The sequence below is a fragment of the Rhineura floridana genome, chromosome 3, assembly GCF_030035675.1.
Source record: "Rhineura floridana isolate rRhiFlo1 chromosome 3, rRhiFlo1.hap2, whole genome shotgun sequence".
Classification (NCBI taxonomy): Eukaryota; Metazoa; Chordata; class Lepidosauria; order Squamata; family Rhineuridae; genus Rhineura; species Rhineura floridana.
Window position 1 is genome coordinate 145,960,377 of NC_084482.1, and position 22,480 is coordinate 145,982,856.

The 22,480-nt window shown below is 41.4% G+C and overlaps 1 protein-coding gene across 8 annotated transcripts in view; it reads left to right on the plus strand.

Annotated features, from left to right (window-relative positions):
- CACNA2D3 (calcium voltage-gated channel auxiliary subunit alpha2delta 3) overlaps positions 1-22,480 on the plus strand; it is a 1,117,495-nt gene that overhangs the window by 464,529 nt on the left and 630,486 nt on the right. For all 8 annotated transcript variants that reach the window (XM_061618250.1, XM_061618247.1, XM_061618248.1 and 5 more), the window contains exons 7-9: positions 4,442-4,502; positions 4,596-4,746; positions 11,812-11,886. In XM_061618250.1, coding sequence (XP_061474234.1) covers positions 4,442-4,502; positions 4,596-4,746; positions 11,812-11,886 — 287 coding nt within the window. The remainder of the gene's footprint in view (positions 1-4,441; positions 4,503-4,595; positions 4,747-11,811; positions 11,887-22,480) is intronic.

Genomic DNA, 22,480 nt, shown 5'->3' on the forward strand with positions numbered 1-22,480 from the left:
TTCTTCTCTTCTGTCAAATATTTATTTTGCTGGCTGTTTTGAACGGTGTTCATTCAAAAGGATGATACCATCAGTAATGTGTTTTATTTTGTAGCCATTTATATCAAACAGAAAAATGCATTACTATTATAGCCTATGGGTGTTTTCAGACAGGAGGCTTAAGAATGTAAACAGGTTATTTAGATATTATGAATTGATCATTGCAAACAGGTTTTTTTAACACTGGATTTTCTGCAGAAAGGGTAAAACCAGATTAAGTGGGAGGAAATAATACTGGCTGTCGTTTTGATGCTAATATAATGTGGGCACTGTGAAAAGTCTCTATGTATGAGCATCAATACCACAATAAATACCCATTTGGAACATCCTATTCTGTGTTAATAGAATAACCTTGAGATGATAACTCCTCCTTCTAGTAATTTGCAATTAAATCACTAGAAATTTAGATCACAGTAGTGTAAGATCTGCTGCTTTCAGTCAAGGGGTTTATATGCTGTAAACACTTAGACTTACCTTTTTTTGTCTTGGAAAGTACAGAGGAGACACGGCTTCAAATATAGCATCCGTTATGAATTCACTAGTTATCATGGGCAAATGTTATTCCTCAACCTCAGTTTCTCATTTCAAAAATTAGATTACTGGTGACTTCCTGCACAAAGTTCTTGTGGGGACAAATGATCTAGCTTTATGTCTTAATTGACAAACCATCATTATAGCTGTTGCTCAGCCTCCAGAGGTTGCTGCTCATGGAGATGGGCGAGCGCTCAACAGATGGAAAATGAAAGCAAATGAACAGTTATGCCTTGCCTGTATATTTTGAAACTGAAACTTTGGTTTAGATTGGGGTTGGGAGGTAGTGGCCCTAGATTTACCTAAACCTCTGTCCTGATTTCATGTTTTGGAAGCCCCATGCAAGTCATCAGTTTTCCTCCCTTTGGGAGCAAGGGCAGGATATAAATATAATAATAATTCAAACCTCTGGCAAGAGCAATCTGTTTCCCCTCTAGCAGCTGGTTGGTTGGAAGGAAAAGAGGAAGGAAGAGAAAGAAATGGGTGGTCTCACCTACTGCTGGCATGTGGACCTCACAGATTACCATCCAGCAGAGATAGGGGAGAAATTCAATTCAGTTCACATTTAGCTGGATCTATCAAATCTGCACATTCTGAAACAATATGAGAACGGAAACATAGCCATCCTCCAAAATTTGCACTTATCCAAATTTTGTGATGCAGGTCTTTACATAAATGCATATATTAGGGGAAAGTATGTATAAAAACATATTAGTGGAAATAACATACAAAATGCATTAGGAGAAATTGCTTTCAAAAAGGTGCATACAAAATGTGTTAATTAGGAGAAATTAGCACAAAAATGCTGAAGAATTTTTAGGGTTTTTAAAAAATCATATTACTACAGAAATGTGAATTTAAGATTGGAAAAATTGGAAACTGAGAGAACCAAAAATGACAGATCCTTCCATCCCCGTCCTCCAGAGAATGTGGCCCTCAACAGAAAAACTCACCCCTGTTATATACACTTTATGCTTATCCATCCCCACCCCCCCCAGAAGATCATCAGAGTACTAATATACTCTTACTTCAGAGTATACTGGATGGCTCCTTTGCCACAAGAGCTTACACACCCTTCTCATCGCTAGACTCCTTCCCTGGGCTTGTCCGTTATCTTGCTTCATACTCCTGCTTTCCTTAGATTCCACCAATCTCCTGATAGGCTTGTCACTGGGCCCTTTTGTCTTAGATTCTGCCTCTGAAGTCTCTCTTTCTTATTTCCTTATTACCAGATCTATGTGTGAGCCCCCCCCTTTCTCCTCTCAACTGTCTTTGGATGCTGCTTTAGAGGGCATCACCCTCTTATGTCTGTTTCTATAAACTGCTCACTCTGTAAGCTAGTTTCTTTCCTTCTTCTTTCCTCCACTTTCATCTTTCTGATTCCTCATCAAGCCCACGCCTCCCTCTTGGCATTTCTGCTTTTTCTCTGCATGCTGAGGGGACCTACATGGCCGGTGGTGCTTCCTCCTATCTGGTTTAGGTTCTGGCAAGATCTGACCTGAACCTTGGGCATTAAGAACCAGTGTATTTTACCCTTAGAGTTGAATCCCAAATTATTGCTTAGAACTGAACTACATGTTCAGGAAAAAAAATGTGTTACAGGCCTCCTGGAACTATGCCACTTCAACATGCAGTGAGAGGTCACATGTTTGAGTGCCCCCATGCCAAACATTCCGAGCATTTAGAAACATTCTTATCAGTAAACCACCCAGACAGCTTCAGCTATGGGGCGGTATATAAATGCAATAAATAAATAAATAAAAAGGCTAGACGCTCTTTCCTGGCATGCAGTCTGAAATGGCACAATCCTGGGATATCTGTATCTCATGCTTTTATGTACACATAGATTGGCTCAGAGTTAGCCCAACACTAAAAAACATATTCATCCCAATTCAGTTTTTTTAAAAATCACACATTAAAGCAGCCTTTCCCAACCAGTGTGCCTCCAGATGTTGTTGGACCACAATTCCCATCTTTCCTGACCATTGGCAATGCTGGCTGAGGCTGATGGGAGTTGTGGTCCAACAACATCTGGAGGCACACTGGTTGGGAAAGGCTGCATTAAAGCAAGGCTGGACCAAGACATTTTGCTACCTGAAGTAGAACACAAATGGAATCCCATCTTCACTGGGGCCAATAATACTTTCAAAAGACATGCAGCACCAAACAAAATATCTTGCCTTCTTCTATTCCAGCCTCCTCACACCCGGCCATGTAATCAGGCAAATTTCATATACTGTTTAATTTCATATGTGCAATAGGTTCCAGGAGTCCTTTCCCGTTGTTGCTTCTTGATGGGAAACACCTGCTAGGGAACTTTTCTTAAGCTGCCCAAAGTCAGGTGTTAAAAACATGTAAGTAATTAAAAGGGAAAAGGAAAGTCAGCCAACATATTGATTGGTAACATCAAGACAACAGCCCACAATCACCCCTTGTCTTGGAATTCTCTCATCCTCCTCCAACCCCTTCAGAATTTTTGCCCCTGCCTTAGGAGGGCAGACCCTCATCCTTTGGGTTGCCAGGAGGCTCATTTGGCTTCATACTTTAAAAAAAGGAAAAGGAAAGGAAAGGAAAAAAGAGCAGTCATATTGGACGCCATCTTGAATTTGGTGTAAATGTTTGGTAAAGTGAAGTTCAGATTCAATACTTCAACATACATAAAATCCAGCCTCCACAGGTAATGCTACTTGAACTACCTACAAACAAGAAATATCTACCTATTTTAATGGTGCTTCCTGAAATGGGTTGCTTCAACCTGCATTACAGGTCAACCCATAATAAAGCATTGTAATACTTCTGTTTAATTCATTTCTTAGCGGCTGACTCCTTCACTAGGCAAGTGTCACTTCCTTGTACTGTACTTTCCATTGCTTTTAACACTGGAAACTCCCACAGTTCTGTCAAGCTGGAAATGTGGTTGATCTTTCTCCAGCTGAGATCCACATGCCACTAGGATGGTTCCAGCAGGATTCCAACTACGTTGTGATCAAGGATAAAAATGAGCGTATGGATTGATCTTATAAACTGCAGCCCTAATGTCATGATTAGAGTGCAGTTCATGCTTTTCCTCTATTATGATTTGAAAATCAAGTGAAGAGCAATGGTGACAGTGATTATTATTAAAAAGGTAAAGGTGTCCCTGCACTTGTAGTGCGAGTCGTTTCCGACTCTTAGGGTGACGTCTTGCGACGTTTACTAGGCAGATCGTATATATGGGGTGGGATTGCCAGTTCCTTCCCCAGCCTTTCTTTACCCCCCAGCGTATGCCGGGTACTCATTTTACCAACCACGGATGGATGGAAGGCTGAGTGGACCTCGACCCCTTTTACCGGAGATTCGACTTCCTCCTTCCGTTGGAATCGAACTCCAGCCGTGAGCAGAGCTTTGGCTGCGTTACCGCCGCTTACCACTCTGCGCCACAGAGGATCTTGTGATTATTATTATTATTGACAATAATGTACATTATCATATTTTCCATGATTCACAAGTCAGAGACATTACCTCAGTATGGTCAAGTGATCTGTACCAAAATGTCTGGACACCCAGCCTGTGAGTAATACTATTAGATGTAATGACAGTAATCACTGCTGGCAAGTATATTTAGGGGAGGAGCATTGGCACAACAGACTTGCCTAGGACTGTCCCATCCTGCTAGTTCTAGGGCATCTTAATCACCCTGTGAAAGACAGGAAATGGTCTTCATTCTAAAGTCAGCTGAGAGGAATTCCACAATGTGGCTATTGCAATTATCATATTTTGAAGAAAAAATATTTAGCCAGTCTGGGCAGTGAATAAAAATACAAGACTTCTCTTTCAAACACCAAAATATAAAATTATTTTTGCTATAATCCCATATTTCTTCCCACTCCAGGAATTAAATGGGAGCCAGACGAAAATGGAGTCATTGCATTTGACTGCAGAAATCGAAAGTGGTAGGTCACAGTCATCCTTTCAAACTTTCAGGGAAATTAAATAGCTAAAATCTTTTTAAGTTCAATTTACATCTCCCTCCCCTGTTGATCTAGGTATATCCAGGCAGCAACTTCTCCTAAAGATGTAGTCATTTTGGTTGATGTCAGTGGCAGCATGAAAGGACTCCGCCTGACGATTGCAAAGCAGACCGTCTCATCCATTTTGGATACCCTTGGAGACGATGATTTTTTTAACATAATTGCGGTAAATATGTCTAACTTCTGCTCATCTTTTCTCATTTTAAAAATCTTGATGTGGAGAGATGAAGATGGTGGGTAATGTCATGGGTAATACCAAATAACTAAAAATAGAGAGGTACCAGAACTAGAAAGGTGAGGTACAGATACTATAGATAGATAGTTATGTGGAAGGAAGCTTTGGATTATGCACACATTTTGCTGTCAAAGCTGCATTCGTATGTAAAACTAAGCTACAAAGTATGGTTTATTAATCATACTGTGCACAAGCTGCATGCTCCTGCATGCAGCCTGAACAGTCCCGCTTCACTCCTACCTTCACATGAGTGGGTACACAGTGAAAGGGTCAACTTGGCATCCAAACACATGACCATGGGTTATTTCACCCCAACAAACCACAATTGCTATGCAGCCTTAAACCATAGTATATTGTTGGCTTACAGATCAATCCAATTTATGAGTAACCAGCAGGAGGGGGGGCTGGTGGAGGAGGAGCCTGTGGGAAGTTCCACGGGATCCACTTGCCGCTCAAGAGCTGACAGCTCAGCTGAATACAGGTTCCATTGGGGGCTGTGTGCAGGAGCCAGACAGGAAGAGCTGGATCCCACAAATAGGCCTACTGGTGAGTAAGCACTCCCTGTAGACCACCATTGTAATTATTTCACTCTGCTGGCCTCTTTGCTGGTGGAATTCTCATGTGGATTGGGATGTGGGGTAGCACTCCGAGCAGGACTTGGATCTCATGTAAGTCCCCTGCTCAGCTCCTCCTTGCCATGCCCCTGGAACACCCCATTTTCAGGCTACTGCTGGCTTTTACTGGCTCTCCGTCCACCAGGCTGGACCCCCAGCAGTGTCATCAGTGTCATGGTGGCAGTGCAGCTCAGCTGGGATGGGAGGCTTCTGCTGGCGGAGCCTAGCGGTGCTGAGACCCTGCGAGCTCAGCTGGGGGTCTTCCTCATCCAACTCCCCCCAGCCCAGCACAAAATCAAGTTGGATTGTGTCCTTAGCGAATGTAGTTTGCTAGGGTGAGATAAACTATGATCCCAGGTTCAGACAAACAGTGATCCCAGGTTTACTCTAAGCTTGATCTTTCATGGTTTGTTTACCTGCTCAGTGATCACTGAAGCAGAAGTGGTTGGGCTGCTTTACCAGTGCACAGCTTCTGCACAGTGTAGCTTCATAAACCATACTGTAAGGTTTTACATTTTGTGCAAATGTGGCCAATGACAACCTTGGAATTTTAAACATTTTCTTTATAAACTAGAAATTCGTTAGATATCCATTTGTGTTTCATGTGGGTAAAACTTGTGTTCAGTCATACACATTACTATTAAATGGTTTAATGACACCTAGAATCCAAATGTATGGTGTATTTAAGAGATAACAAGGAGTTAGCTGAGAATATCTTTCTTATTAATCTGCAATTACTCACTACATTATTATTACCAGAAGCTTACATAACAGCAATGTGTAATTACATTCTCTATCAGGAAAGGTTTATTATTATTAATAATCTTATTAATCTTTATTTTTATTTATTATTAATCTGTAATTACTCACTACATTATTATTAACAGAAGCTCACATAATAGAAAAGCATAATTACATTCTCTATCAGGCAAGCTTTTTATCCTCCACCCAAACTGGGATAAACTCAAATGCTCTAAATAGGTTTAAGAGACTAAATGTGTCAGCTTAATTATCACAATATTTAAATAAATGCATTCAGTAGTTAATCAGGGGGTTAATCAGGGGTTATATTCTGCATGTTTCAAAAATACATATAAGTGTATTTTAAGAAAATAATTTCCTTACATGGAAAAAACATCCATTTGCCATTGGGATGCCATTATTATTATTTTTTGGAGAGGAAGAATCAGTTGCTAGAAATGGCATGATTTCTGCTCTGAACCATACTTCAGGGCTGGGGAACTTTTGGCCCTTCAGATGACAACTCCCTCATGCCTAACCATTGGCCATACTGGCTAAGACTGATGGGAATTGGAGTCCAATAACACTCAGAGGAACAAAGGTTCCCCAGCCCTGCCCTGCTGTATCATCTACACTTCTGTTGTGAAGTAGTGCAATGCAAGAAGCCTTCTCTTTCCCCCCTCCTACTACTCCCTGTTTTGATTGGTATTTAGGGGATCAAATAGATTATGGTGCTTTCCTAGAGACGCCTTAAGACATATTGTGATAAAACTTTGTTCCAGTTGTGTGATTTCCCCCCCCCAAAAAAAGAAAATTCCCATTCCACTGCTCTGTTAAATGAGGATTAGACAAATTCATGGAAGATAAGGCTATCAGTGGCTACTAGTCATGATAGCTGTACTCTACCTTCATGATCAGAGGCCGTTTTCAGTTTCTGGCAACTGGTATTCAGAAGCTTACTGCCTCCTTCCATGGAGGATGACATGTTAAGCGTCTATAGATCTGCGGTTACATTTGAACGAGCCTGCCCCTGAATGGGCATGCCTAGCAGAAGGCAACATTCGGTTTACATATCAGTGCTATGTGGAGGCCCAGTCCGTAGTGTAGCACACTATATGTGGTCATTGGAACATAGGAAGCTGTCTTACATCAAATTAGATCATTGATGTATCTAACTCTGTATTATCTAGCCTGAGTGGCAGTGGCCTTCCATGGTTTCAGACAAGAGCCCTTCCTAGCTCTACATGCAGAAGCTGGGGATTGAATCTGGGTTCTTTTGTAATGCAAAGCACTGAGCTACAACCCCTCCCTGAAAAGTCATTTAATGAGACGCTGCTTCTGCTTTGTCACTTGAACTCCCCCTTGGCGACATAGCACATCAATCTCTGAAGGTGGCTATGCCCTATGTAGTGTGATTTTCAGAAATGCCTATCCTGTTTTGCATTTCTGAAATCCGTTCTCACTTCAAATACATTATATAATAAACTTTGGAATTTTTTTCATATCTTTCTGTGTTGCGTTGCCATAGTTTAAGTTATATTTTCAGTCATCCATGCACAGAATTACATCTATGATTTTCATTAACAATAATGGGAGTTATAGCCAACACACATGATCATAATTAGAAATTCAATTAAGTCTTAAAAGTATTGTAATTGAATACTGAAAAATATTTTGGTGATACAGCTAGATGGGTTATTTGCCTGATATGTACTGGCTTCATTTCATCCTTCAATAATTAATTTTTCTAAATATATCCATGAATAAATGGCACACAAAAGTCCAATACAGATCTTTCCAGAGAATAAACATAAAAAGATAATGTAAAAAAAATATTGTTGCTTTCATGGGTAAGTTATTTCAACATCTATCTAAAATTGATGGGCTTGATGATTGAATTACAAAAGGAACTGTTAAACAATGTACTTGGTTTCGTGTAGCCTAAGTTAAGATATAAGGTCAGATCATTGGTGCATGAACAGAGATGTCTGTAGGAAGAAAAATAGACTCCCCCCCTCAGTTTGCATTGAACTAAAATTCTAAGTCAAGCATTAAATTAACAATATTATCATAAAAAAAGTATTGCTAATGCTGTCTGGGCTGAACCCTGGAGACGATGCTTTTATATAAATATAAATTGTATGTTAAATTAACAACACTCTAGCTGGGATGGAAATTTTAAGTCACTTTCAGTCTTTCAGTTGTATTGTAGCAATGCTGATTGCAGGAGAAAAATACCCCCCCCACACACACACACGTGTAGGACAAGCCTATGCCAAGTATCAAAGGTATCCAGAAAGGAGGAGGAGATTGCAAATTTCTTTCTGCTTCAGATTGGAAGCATATTAATAGAGAATAGCCCACCAGGGAGGGGCTTCGGCTCACTAGTAAAGCACCTGCTTAACAAAATGAAAGTTTCAGGTTCAATCCATGACATCTTCAGCTAGGGCTGGGAAACAAGACTCCTGTCTAAAACTCTGGAAAATGGCTGTCACTCAGTGTAGACCAGACTTTCCCAACATGGTGCCTTCCAGATGTTTTGGATTACAACTTCCATCAGCCCCAGCCAGCAAGGCCAATGGCCAGAGATAAAAACAGTGTTAGCTTGGCAACATCTCAAGGACACCAGGTTGTGGAAGGCTGGTGTAGACAATTCTAAGCTAAATGGGCCAGTGGTAAAAGATCCCTTCCTATGTAGCACTGGAAACTGAGAACATACCAGTCTCCCATAAACTGAGTTAATTGTTCCATAAAAAGCCCCTTGCTTATCTACCCCAATTACCAGAGACCCTCTGCCTGAGATCTTTTGAACCAAAGGTGCTATGTGGAGACATTTTCAACTCTGAAGAGGGAAATTATCTGACTGATAAGTGTTTTTTGTATATACCATTGTGCTTTTATCACAATGTACACACTTCAAACTCCGATTGTGACTTAAAGTCCAAGGGGCCAGCCAAAAATGGGGAATGGAGGGGTTGTCAGATCAGGCGCAAAGCAGGGTAAAGGTGAGAGAGGAGCAGAAGCAGGAGATGATAGACGAGAAGTGAAAGGGAAACCAGGGAGAAAGGGCCACAAAGAACCAGTCACCAGCATAGTGGAAACTGTGAGAATAGAAGGCTATGCATTACAGAATCTTGTGGCAAAAAAATAAATGAGATATGGTGTGTCATAAAGATCTTTTTAGTAAAACATCCTCTTACTAAGGCAAAAAGAATGCAGGCAAGTCAGATTGTTATACCGTACAGTACAGAAATTTCATTAGGGGAAACAAGCCATGAATTACGAATGCTGGTCATAGGACAAAGCTCTTTAATGAACTTTCGTTAGTTTTATTGCTTTAAATTTGGTGGTACCTTATTTTTGTACTCTCCTAAAGTAAAAAAGGCAGTTTGGGGAATTGATGCAAAGATGGACAAATACAGCTGATGCCTTCTGATTTCCCTTTTAAATATATAAATTCCCAAACTTTTTAAAATTTTGCTGAAGAGTAATTTGAGAGGTTTTCTTTTCTGGGTAGCTCCTGAAAAGATCTTCCCAAATTCAATTGAGTGGACTCCTCTTTGGCCTGTAATTTTTGTGTAAATAGGGAAGATGGTCTTCGAGAGGTGTTTCTTTCAAGAACAAGCATGGTCCTTTTGTGTAGGGGACCTAGAGGACAATGACATGTGGGGATGCTAACTGGGTGAAGGATCTGTCAGAATCCAAAGATGCCCATAAACCAATTCTCCATTAGAAAAATATTTTTCAAACATCTTCCAATGGGCATTTAAAAAAATAAATTAGCATCAATTTAAGTAAATGGAGTTGTGCAGAAAATGTCCGTCAAATATGGCAGGATCAAAGAGATGAATATCTGAATTCCAATGGTGGTATTAAATATGAAATTAGTATTCAGTAACGGTTGACAGCATCCAAATTATATACCCTTGCCTGTGTGGCAGTATAATTAATTAAGGGTTGTCAGAGAGCATTGAACTGTCCACATGAATATTAGAGACAGATAGCCAATATGGAGCAGGTTGCAACCAGGCTGGGGGTTTAGGCAGTGAGTGCTTTGCTTAATTGAAGAGAGGGCAGAACACAATGCGAGCCAGTGGTGTTTGTAGGCAATGTGGCTTGTAGTAAGAGTGAAACCCTTTGCTTGCAGACCCCACTTTATTCCCATGTAAGACTCTCTTTGTTGCTCTGTAAGCTGACAGTAGTCTGGTGGTTTCACCTACAGATCGTTGGCAGGGATGTAGTCATCCAGGATCATGTGTGTGTGTGTGTGTGTCATAGACCCATTACTTCTTTAGGAGCCCCTGCCGGATCCTTATGTATGAGCCAATCAGCATGAAAAGGGAGTATGTTAGTCACTGAGAAGAGTCCTCGTCCTTTCGTGCTGAGTCAGTAAGAGTGAAAGGAAAGTCTCTTCTCAGTAGCTAACACAGAGCCTCCCCTTTCATGATGATTGGCTCCTAGGGACATCTGTTGTAGTGGAGTGTGGTCTCGTGGGACAACAGGAAGAGCAAATGAGACGAGGGAAAATGGAAAAGGGTGCATGGCTATGAGCGGGTGTGGCGTGACAATCATGAAGGGACTCTGCGCTTCTGAATTTGCCGCTACACTACTGGTTGCTGGTTCTGTTGTCACTCAGTCTCTATGACCAGTGGGAAAAGAACCAGGTTCTAATGGCTTCTGTGTTGAATTATATTTCTGCAAATAAACAAAGACATTAGGGGAAGGGGAAGCCACATTAATTTTTTAGGTTTAATTGATAAAGTCCTTACCCCCCCCCCCCAGCAATTGGCTTGGATCCTAAGTTGTCCCTTTATTCACAAAAGGTGGAGTGGACAGATTCCACCAACTAACTCCCTCATCTGGTGCTCCCTGCATCCTATCCCACATGATTTCCAAGAGTCCACCAGCCTCCAGAAGCAGATTAAGGAACAGCAAACAGTAGCGAGAATAGGGAGGCAAGAAAGCCTTGATCTGTGAACATGAACTCTGCTCTGTTCACGGAAGGAAAGCTAGAATCCAAGCCACTGTGTAATGCCCTGATTTAAACATTTACTAAGAGTTTGCTCATGTGAAGCAGAGGACTGGTGTCACCCACATTTTGTCAGCCAATCAGCCTACAATTAGTTATATATATATAAATGTGCATGATGGGGTGGTTTCCAAACCATTCAGCTGCACTATATATCCTTGAATGTATGTGGTCTCTTTTAAAAAATATTAGAGCCAGTGTGGTGTAGTGGTTAAGGTGCTGGACTACGACCTGGGAGACCAGGGTTCGAATCCCCACATAGCCATGAAGCTCACTGGGTGACCTTGGGCCAGTCACTGCCTCTCAGCCTCAGAGGAAGGCAATGGTAAACCCCCTCTGAATACCGCTTACAGTAAAAACCCTATTCATAGGGTCACCCATAAGTCAGGATCGACTTGAAGGCAGTTCATTTCCATTTCCAAGGAAGGGGGGAAACTTACGTGTTTGAAAAGAAATCATTCAATTTTAAGTTGGGTTTGTGTCCAGATTAATTTTCTCCCTTGTTTGCTATCAGTGACTTGAAGTGTATCTTCCAAAGGCTTATCTAAGTGCCCCACCTTTCTGTTCTCTCTCTGTCTCCTCATCCCACCTTACCCCCTGCCCCATCTGCAGTATAATGAAGAACTGCACTTCGTAGAACCATGCCTGAATGGAACGTTAGTTCAAGCAGACAGAGCCAACAAAGAGGTAAAAAGGAACGGGAGTAACAGCAACGACTCTGCATGTGATGTCGACCATGACTTTATTTTTAATTAATGAGATTCCATCATTTTTATGGATGTAACAAATTGTTATTCTGCTCATGTAAAAGATAGATTTGTGATATAATAAGTAGAAGTATCACTGAAGTTTGCCTGACTCAGATCTAGAAATGAGCTTTATGTGCTCAGTATTTCTCCCCCAAAGACAGGCAAACATTAGAAGCCTTGGAATTTTTCCCCAGGCTTTGATTAAAATCAGAGCTGCAGAAGACTTCCCTGTTTCATTTAAACAGCTGCCCCCATGAAAACTGGCATTGGATGCATCTCAGGAGTCCCTTGGGAGGGGTAGGCTTTTGTCCCCACACCAGCTTTTCAGGGGACAGCTTTGCAAAGACCTCCTCCCCCTCGCACCAAAGCAAAAGAGGTCTCAGGTCTTTCTGTGGCTTTGCCAGGTAGCCACTGCTTTGAAGAACTGGTCCTAGGGAAACTGTGTGTAGGAACCAAGAGCTACACACACATACACGCTTAAGACCCTTGGGGTAAAATAATCCTGGGGGGAGGTGACTCGGTTTTTTCAAGGGGATCTCTTCAAACTAGCCTAAAGAAGCCAAGGAAGGACATTTCTCTTGCATTGCTGTTGGCTGCTTTGAAGAGCTGTCCCAATTGGTTCAGCAATGAACAGAGCTGTTTACCAGTACAGAGGGGAATAGTTCAGCTCATTTCTGAGCCAATCTGATGGAAGCCAAAGGGAACTTGACCATATCTCCTGGATGGGACTCGGCAACATTATGCCAATGGATCCCTGGCATCGTATGTGGCGAAATGGTAGACTCTGTGGATGGCATGAGCCCAGAACAGTGGATCCTCTTTGATCACCACAGAGATTAGTTTCTGATGAATGCTGCTTTCAGTAGCAGTTTAGCAGGGTGAGTCTTGAAACCATTCCTGACTGGATTGCCTTTTCTTGCAGCTGCTGAAATAGGCATAGCTTTTATTTTCAGCACAGGTGACTCAGACACTGAATCAAGCGATTCTTGAAATGCTGCAATTCAAGGTTGCACTTTTCTTTTAGTGGGCTGGTTGTCTGACTCCTCCAGTATGTCCAGAGGACTCTTTCAAAACTGTAATAGAAATACACAGAGCTTGGTAGATCAGGGAGCCACACAACAGATTAAAATGAAGTATGCAACCTTTTAGGATGTGTTTGGAAATATTGCTCTGTTGATGCAATAGAAGGATCGCATAAAATGGTCCCATGATACAGGGCATACTTTTTACTTAAAATAGAATCTGTAATATCACCAATATAAACAATGTTGGTCCTTTCATACCATTCCTTGTGTTGCTGGGCTAGTTTTAGTCTATGTATTCAGTATAAAATTAACCAAGTTTCAGGCTTCCTGTTCATCTATTCACTGTGCGTTTCCAGAAAAAGCTCCTCACTCTGCTCATTGCTGTAACAATATTAGCAAGAACTTATCCAGTCTGCCAGAAGGTAATTGGTTTCAGTATCAGAATGTAAGCAAAATAAAGGGTGGTGTAGGCAATCAGATACACATGAAGTGGTCTGGAATACTTGGCAGCAGGAGAACATGTTAGCCAATGTCTTCGTAACTGCAGCTAATGAGACTAGGAATAGTTTTGAGGCTTTCAGTGAACTAGGTGACTGTGTTGTGTATTGAACTGGGGTGGAACTGACATCTGTTGCTGGGATTGGATACAAATGTTCAAGCTCACAGATTCCTTTCTTTAGACACAAAGGAATAGAGGAAGCTACACTTGAGTTTACTTAAAAGTGAGCAGGGTTTCATGAGTACAAATAGGCACTCCAGGCAGAAAGAGCTGCTTACAGCAAGAATATCAAATACGTGTCACCAATGAAGAGTTAAAAAACAATGGGGTATAGACTCTTTTCTTGGCTCCTGAAACAAAGATATCTCTTTAATGCATTCTTTTTCTCCAGTCCAGGAGAACCATTAGCTTCATTTCCCTAGGTAGTCTTTTGAAAGCTTTGTGGTGAAGTGGTTGAAATCTCCCAAACCATGTGGGGGAGCTGAGCTGTTTCATGCAAATAGTTGTCCACTGCACATTTCTATTTGAAATGGCCGCCCATGTGGCAAGGTAAAAGTATGACCTGAGCCAAATATGAAGTTATTATTCCTCCCTATCTTGTCAGGTGATGTTGGTCTCTGTTGGTTCTGGAATGACCTGGCAGTGTCAAATAGCCTCCTTGGGGAAACAGCTAGCTGTTGGAGTCAGGGGGAGGCTCTACTGATACCCTATGGAACACAGGGAGCTGCCTTATCAGACTTTTTGTCCACCTAGTCAATAACGTCTTCTCCAGCTGCTACTTAATCCTGTTAACTGCAGGTACCAGGGATGGTTTGTTGTTATGTGCCTTTAAGTCGATTATGACTTATGGCGACCCTATGAATCAGCGACCTCTAAGAGCATCTGTCATAAACCACCCTGTTCAGATCTTGTAAATTCAGGTCTGTGGCTTCCTTTATGGAATCAATCCATCTCTTGTTTGGTCTTCCTCTTTTTCTACTCCCTGTTTTTCCCAGCATTATTGTCTTTTCTAGTGAATCGTGCCTTCTCATGATGTGTCCAAAGTATGATAACCTCAGTTTCATCCAGGGATGGTACCTGCAACCTTATCCATACAGAGTATGTGCTGTACCACTGAGCTATGTTCTCTTTCACATGATGCTAAGGAATGTATTAAATGCCAATCCTAATCAGGGTATAGCTACTGAAATTAATGGACATGACTAACTTAGGTTCATTAATTTCATTCTGTCTTCTCTGAATAGGACTAGCATTGGATACAACCCTAAAACTCAGGGAGCCATCTGCAGTACCCACAGCCTGTATATAATATATGGTTGTTATATACAGTAATGTAGCCTCTGATCTAGCTAGAGTTAGTGTTGACAAAGTCCCATTGGAAGCAATAGGGCATAAGTGAGTTGCTTGCAAGAAATTTGTTCCATTAGTGTAAACAATGCGTATAACAACTAATGTTATATCGATTGGGGCCTCATTATATGTACATCTTGTAACTTAATTTTTACAATTATTCTTAAACAATTATGTACATTAGGTCCTTGTATATTTTTAAGAATGTGATTGTAACCCATATCTGAGAATGAAGAGGCAAGACAAAATGAAGTGTGAGTAAATTAAGGGCCACGTTTATTCAAATAAAGCCAATTAAGTGCTTGATTTGTATAACAAATTATCTGCAGAGAAAAGTCCGGGACTGAACCCTTACCCAATTGGGCGAGGACACCCTGCTGTTGAAAAGGGGGTGGTCCAAGCCCAATCCCCTTCTCTGGGCCCCATCCCCACAGGGTGGTTAGGGAGGCCTTCCTGCTCCACCCCCCCCTCAGGGCCGCACAACTCTGAGTGGGTGTTAAAGGTTAGCCCCAAAGGTGAACCTTATCCTGCCAACAGGCCACACAACCCGGAAAGCAAGCCTCAGACCCCACTTATCAACTTAAAGGGTGCCTAAGGGTGCTCACCAAATCCTACCCTGTGAGATTCCCACACATATCTGCCAAACATGACCAAATTAACCTATTTCCGGATTAAACTACTTGGCCAGGCAACAAATCAGCCAAATCAAATTAAGCTGAATAAAGATGAGCCAATTAGCCAAAATAAATGAACAGTATAGGGTAGGCAAAAAACTTGTCAGTAAACAAAGGGCGACGAGCTAAAAATTCCTATCTGGCCCTGAGGCTATCAGTTAAACCTGTACTGCCCTAAGGGAGGGAAGGTGGGTGTCGCGCAAGGACAGAAAGAGGCCAAGGGAGGGCCGAGCAGGGCTTAAATAGCCACCCTGCCCCACCCCCTGCATGACGTGGCATGTGTGGCTCCACCACAATCGGGGGGGCTTTGAAACCATGCCAGGCAAGAGCAGCGCCAAAGGGTGTTCAGGTTGGGCCCTGGCCGAGGGTCCCTGTGGTCCAGAGGGCCCCCAAAGGGACCCTCATTAGGGTGAGAGAGTAGCACTCCCCTTCTGTGATCTGCAGCAGACTCCCTGCCACGGATTGCAGGGATGGAGCTTCCAGGCCGCCTGCCTGCCTGTTCGTTCGCTCCACCTAGCTCTCTCCTGTGTTCCGCTGCTGCATGCGCTGCATGTGCTGGGCTGCCATCAACCAAGATGGTGGTAGAGGCTTCTTTAATAGGCTGATGCCCCTACTGCCATCTTGGTTGATGGCAGGCATGTGTGTGCACATAGCGTATCGCACATGCGAGCCATCAACCAAAATGGCAATGGGGTATCAGCTCCTTAGAGAAGCCTCTGCCACCATCTTGGTTGATGGCAGACCTGTGCACACAGCATGCGCAGCGGCAAAACACAGGAGACAGGTAAGTGGAACAGGCAGGAGCCGCGCATCTGGGGCAGGCTGGTGCCCAAGGGCCCATCATGCCTGGCACCTGCCCTGATGCCAGATCTTCCCCAGCATGGCTGCAAAGGCCCGCCATCGACAGAGCCGTCTGGGTCTGTCGATGGGTGGGAATTGTTGTTCTTTTTTACCTTTCTTAATTACTTTATTCTGTATTGTTTCTGGTGTTGTTTTTTATCTTGTGGGACAACCTCCTTTTTGCTTTTATGGATGTTACAGAGTTATATACAGGCTTAAGATTTGGGTGTAAGCCTTTTAATTTCAATCCTATTTGATACCACATATTCTTAGCTTTACAGTTTGCATGTTGATCTGAATTATTTTTGACAAATTGAATGTGCTGCTTTTGCCAACTGTTGTTAAGCAATGGCAAACTGACAGCTTGCTTAATACCATTTTATTCCATTATGTACTTATTAATTAGCACTTGGTGCCACAGTAATTATACTATTGAGTAGTCTGAAGATTAATTTCAGAAGCATCCTCTTGTAATAACACGTGTCCCACGATGAAAAGTATCTTCTGGTTTAACCTCTTTGTTTGGGATGAAAGTAGGTGAAATATATTGTGTTGGAACCACACAAAGATGTTTGCCAAAGAGTGAAAATAATTTGTATTTATTGTGTTATATTATTAATTGGCCCATAACATAATTTTGGAAGTGACATTCACTGTTAAGCTTTAGCATGGCATAACATCTAGAAAACAAAAGTGCCAAAACGTTTTCAGCCATTGATAATGCAAGTGTAACACAGTATGGCATATTTCTGTATTTGTAATGAAATATATTTGTAATGAAATGTATTGGCTTATAAACCAAATTGCCCTTATCCTCCTGAAAGGGAGATGCTCCGTGACAAATCTACCTCTCCAAAAAAACCCTATGTTTGTGCCCATTTATAAAGGCTCAAGAAAGCCCATTATCAAAGTATGACTTTGGGTTAAAGGAGAATGCAGCCAAGAGGTTTCCTTTACCTGTATCTTATTAGTTCATTGATCTAGAACATTGGGTTATATTCAGTGTTGCATGAGTGGACTTCAGGTTACGCAACAGGAGTTCCCCTTTCTCTTCTGTCCCCTGCAGCTCTTCTGCCCACTCCACTCTGCTCCAGAGCATCCCCCAACTGTGGAGGGGGGGTGCAGGGGGTGAACAGCAGCACTGGATACAACTCATGAGTATAATTCAAATGTAAACAAAGACCCATATGCCTGGCTTCTCATTTTCTGGAAGTGGGCAGAGGAGCTGCAGGGGACAGGAGAGAAAAGGGAAATCCTGTTGCGTAACCTGATCACCTCTTGGCTGTGTTTTCCTTTAAACCAAAGTCATACTTTGATAATGGGCTTTCTTGAGCCTTTATAAATGGGCATAAACATGTTTTTTTGGGGGGGTACATTTGTCATGGAGCATCTCCCTTTCAGGAGGATAAGGGCAATCTGGTTTACAGCCAATACATTTCATTAGAAATATAGAAAGATGCCATGCTGTGTTAAACTTGCATTATCAATGGCTGAAAACGTTTTGGCACTTTTGTTTTCTAGATGTTATGCCATGCTAAAGCTTAACAGTGAATGTCACTTACAAAATGATGTTATGGGCCAATTAATAATGTAATACAATAAATAAAAAATATCTCTCATGGAAAAGGATGCCTACCCACATTTTCAAGAATTTTATTCAATGACCAGAGGAAAATTGTAATGCTGGTTATATTGCAGTGTCTTCATCCTCTTAATCTGCGGCTCCCAAGCTTTTTCCCCGATGGACCACTTGAAAATTGCTGAGGGTCTTGATGGACCACTTAATGAATTTTCTGCCTGTTGTAGCAATTGTAGTTCCACAGAATTCAAATTAAAAATACAATTAAAACATAATTAAAATTCAGGATGAATATTCAACGTGATGGTTGTGTCATCTCCTATCTTCAGCCAGAAATCAACAGACACACTTGTGGACCACCTGAATGAAGCTTGCAGATCACTGGTGGTCCACTGACCACAGTGTGGGAACCCTCAATAATCTCACCATTAATTCATGAAGGAGGGTGGGTGGGATAAAAAATTGTTTCAGAATTCTGTTTGAGAAAAATCCGCCTCTACTGCTTGTAGTGGATAGCCCCCCCATTAATTCCCTAGATGATGTGGGAGATTAGCAATCACCTTTTCATTTGAATAAAGTCATATTGGGGAGAGGGGCAATTTGGCTTGGGACCATGGCATTGGGAGATGTGGGCTTAACTCTTTCTCTTGCAACATTTTTCAGACTTAATTTTCTTCCTTCTTCTGCTGGTATTAACCACAGATGGGAACTAGATGTGCACACTATTGACACCTTTCTCATCTGTAGTTAATAGCACCTTTCTCTGTGCACTCCTTGCAACCCTGCTTGGGACCCATGCCTCAAGTAAGTCCCCACTCTATATACATCCCACCCATCATAATTACAGCCATTTTATAGTAAGAAGTTCTTCCGGTAAGTATTTGGTTTTTGAAAAAGAAGGTAAATTGTATCCAGTTTAGTTGAGACTGTTCATTTGTCAGTTTATAGACAGAGAGAGCCTTTGAGAAACATCTGAATCAAATGAAGTGTTTTAATGAATTAAGTGGCAAGTTTAGTGTCAAATATGACAGGGTGATGTTAAAGTATTTGATATGTTTACATGAAAAGCATGCACTAGAATAAATTTAGGGGGGAAAGCAGGCCACCTAGTTCTAAAATGTTTTATTAAGATATTCTGTTTCTGTTATAATCTTAAAACACAGGTTTTGAAGAGTGCATGATTTTTCTTGGTGAAATGCATGCAGCTTATATGGTGTCAGCTGAATTTCCAATTGAGATAAAGTACCACAATTTGATATAGGGTGAATTCTTTTTGCATTATTATTATGCTGGCTTCTCAGTCCCATTCAAAGTGGTTCCCTTAAGCGTGGTTGGGCTGGTTCATAGAATCCCCCAATATGCTGCTGGAGAAGGCCTTGTTATCTCTGATTCCTTATTGCATATAGAACATCCTCTGTATAGTGAGGCCTACACTTAGGCACCTTTGTGTCGATATGTGCATTCCACTGCAAACTGGCAAACAAAAATGAGCGGGGAGGAGACCCAGCAGATTATGCTTTTCTAACACATTATAGGCATATGCTGTCTTGTGACATTCTATATACAGTGTGAGGAGAGGGCTCACTCAAACCAGAAGCTACACTTTGGGGAACTATATGAATAGCTCTTTACACCGACAGCTGAGTCAAATTTCCATCTGAAGGGAGAAAAGTCATCACAAATGATTATTCCCATAAATGTTCCTGTGGTCTTGTCAAAGTGCAGCTCTTTCATAAGATAGCATGTTGCCCTGCCCTGCAAACAGTTAGAAAACAAAGCTGGGATCCACATCCAAGATGTGTGCAGGTGTTATCCTCTCACATGTTACTTTTATCTTCTCTCTCCTGCTCCTCCCCTACATTCCAGCTCTCGGTGCTGCACTGAATACCTCTCCCAAAACTCCTCCAGTTTCTGGACTGATTTTGAGGGGAGAAGAGCCGGGGCTCAGAGGCACTGCACTGAAGCTGTACACAACCATCCCTTGGATCCTGCCTGAAATGATCTTAGGTAGCTTGTGGTCTTGCAATGTGGGGGTATATCCATAAGGCCATTTCATTTGTAATATAAACATTTAGAAGAAAAACAACCCTGTGGTTAATCTTCTACCTCTAAAGTGGTCATGTGGGTTGACCTTGCCACATTCATTCAAAATTAAAACTCAATATATGGAGAAATTTATGAGAATTTGGATTTGCATCTAACAATGTTATTATATGTTACACAGTTACTTCTCTAACTAAACAGTCAAAAATACATTTCTGCTCCTAAGTATTATACTTATATAGTGCCAGTCTGGTTTATATTATAGTTTTGTTATTAAGCTGGTCTTGCTTTTCAGTGTATCAATTTGTAAAACATTCCTTTTTTCCTTTTCAAAGTGGGAAATAGTGCAGACAGTATTTTATCATTGTCTGTACTTTTCTTGAAAATTACAAACATGTGCAGTTGCCTAGTTTAATATGAGTTTAGTTAGGCCAAGAGGTTTTCATGTCTGAGAAACTCCATATTACAATTTCCTACCTCTTAGGAATTATATGACTATCTGATTTAATGCAACTGCACATTTAAGGCAACTGTATCACAATTTGCATTCTTACTTTATACATTAAACACACACAAACACACATGCATTTTCTTCTAAATACTTCCAGATGAAATTAAGTTGACAGCATCTGAGAGATGGATATATACTAAATGAAATTAGAATTTAGCCCCTGTCTTGTATTGTACCTGTGGCAGTGAAACCTCTTAATGCTTATTGGCTAAACTGACATGGTGTCACAGAATGTTCAGAATCATAGAACAGTAGAATTGGAAGGGGTCTATAAGGCCATCGAGTCTAACCCCCTGCTCAATGCAGGAATCCAAAGCATACCCGACAGGTGGCTTTCCAGCTGCCTGTTGAATGCCTCCAGTGTTGGAGAGCCTACCATCTCCCTAGGTAATTGGTTCAATTGTCATACTGCTCTAACAGTTAGGAAGTTTTTCCTGATGTTCAGTTGAAATCGGGCTTCCTGTAACTTGAGCCCATTATTCTGTGACTTGCACTCTAAATGACAGAGCAGAGATCCTGACCCTCCTCTGTGTGACAACCTTTCAAGTACTTGAAGAAGGCTATTATATCTCCCCTCCGTTATCTATTCTCAAGGCTAAACATGCCCAGTTCTTTTAGTCTCTCCTTTTAGGGCTTTCTTTCCAATCCCCTATTCATCCTCGTTGCCCTCCTCTGAACCTGTTGCTATTTGTCTGCATCCTTCTTAAAGTGTGGTGTCCTAGAACTGGACACATTACTCAAGATGAGGCCTATCCAGTGACAAATAGAGGAAAGTACTTCACATGATTTGGAAACCAAACTTCTGCTAATGCAGCCTAAAATAGCATTTGCCTTTTTTGCTGCCACATCACACTGTTGGCTCAAATTCAGCTTGTGATCAACAACAATTCCAAGATACTTCTTGTTTTTGCTGAGCCAAGTATCCCTCATAACTGTGCACTTGGCTTCTTTTTCCTAGGTGTAGAACTTTGTACTTATTCCTGTTAAATTGCATTCTGTTGTTTTCAGTCCAGTGCTCCAGCCTATCAAGATCACTCTGAATTTTGTTTCTGTCCTCCAGGGTATTACCTATCTCTCCAATTGCGTATCATCTGCAAATTTGATAAGTATTCCCTGTATCTCCTCATCCAAGTCATTAATAAAAATGTTGAAGTGCGCTAGGCGTAGGACTGAGCCCTGCGGTACCCCGCTTGTTACTACCCCCAACGTTGAGAAGTGCTCTTTGAGTACAATTCTGTAGCCAACTTTGGATCCACCTGAAGTTGTTCCATCTAGCCCACATTTAGCTATCTCATTAATCAGAATATCATGAGGCACTTTGTCGAAAGCTTTGCTGCAGTCAAGATATATTATGTCCATAGCATTCCCACAGTCTATGAGTGAGATTACCTGATCAAAATGAGATAAGATTAGTCTGGCAAAATTTGTTCTTGATAAATCCATGTTGGCTTCTAGTAAGCACTGCATTGTTTTCAAGGTGCATACAGATTGACCTCTTTATAATCTGCTCCAGAATTTTCCCAGGAATTGATATCAGGCTGACTGGTCTGTAGTTCCCCGGTTCCTGTGTTTTGCCCTTTTGGAAGATGGGGACAATGTTAGCCCTCCTCCAGTCATCCGGCACTACACCCATCCTCCATGACTTCACAAAGATAATAGACAGTGGTTCTGAGAGTTCTTCAACCAGGTTGTAGTTTAGTATCTTTGAAGGAAGGGACAGTTGTCAATATGGACTAAAGACATCTAGGAGTAAGCTGAGGACTGGGAAGAGATTGAAACAGTGGCTTCCAATTCATACCCAGGTCCAATTTAAGGAGCTGGTTATGTATAAAGTCCTAAATGGTTTGAGACCAGGATATTATTATTGTTATTATTATTATTATTATTATTATTATTATTATTATTTATACCCCGCCCTTTTTCCAAACTGGAACTCAAGGCGGCTTCCAGATAAAAATAAGTACATATCATTAAGAACCTATAAAAATATAAAACATATAAACATATAAAA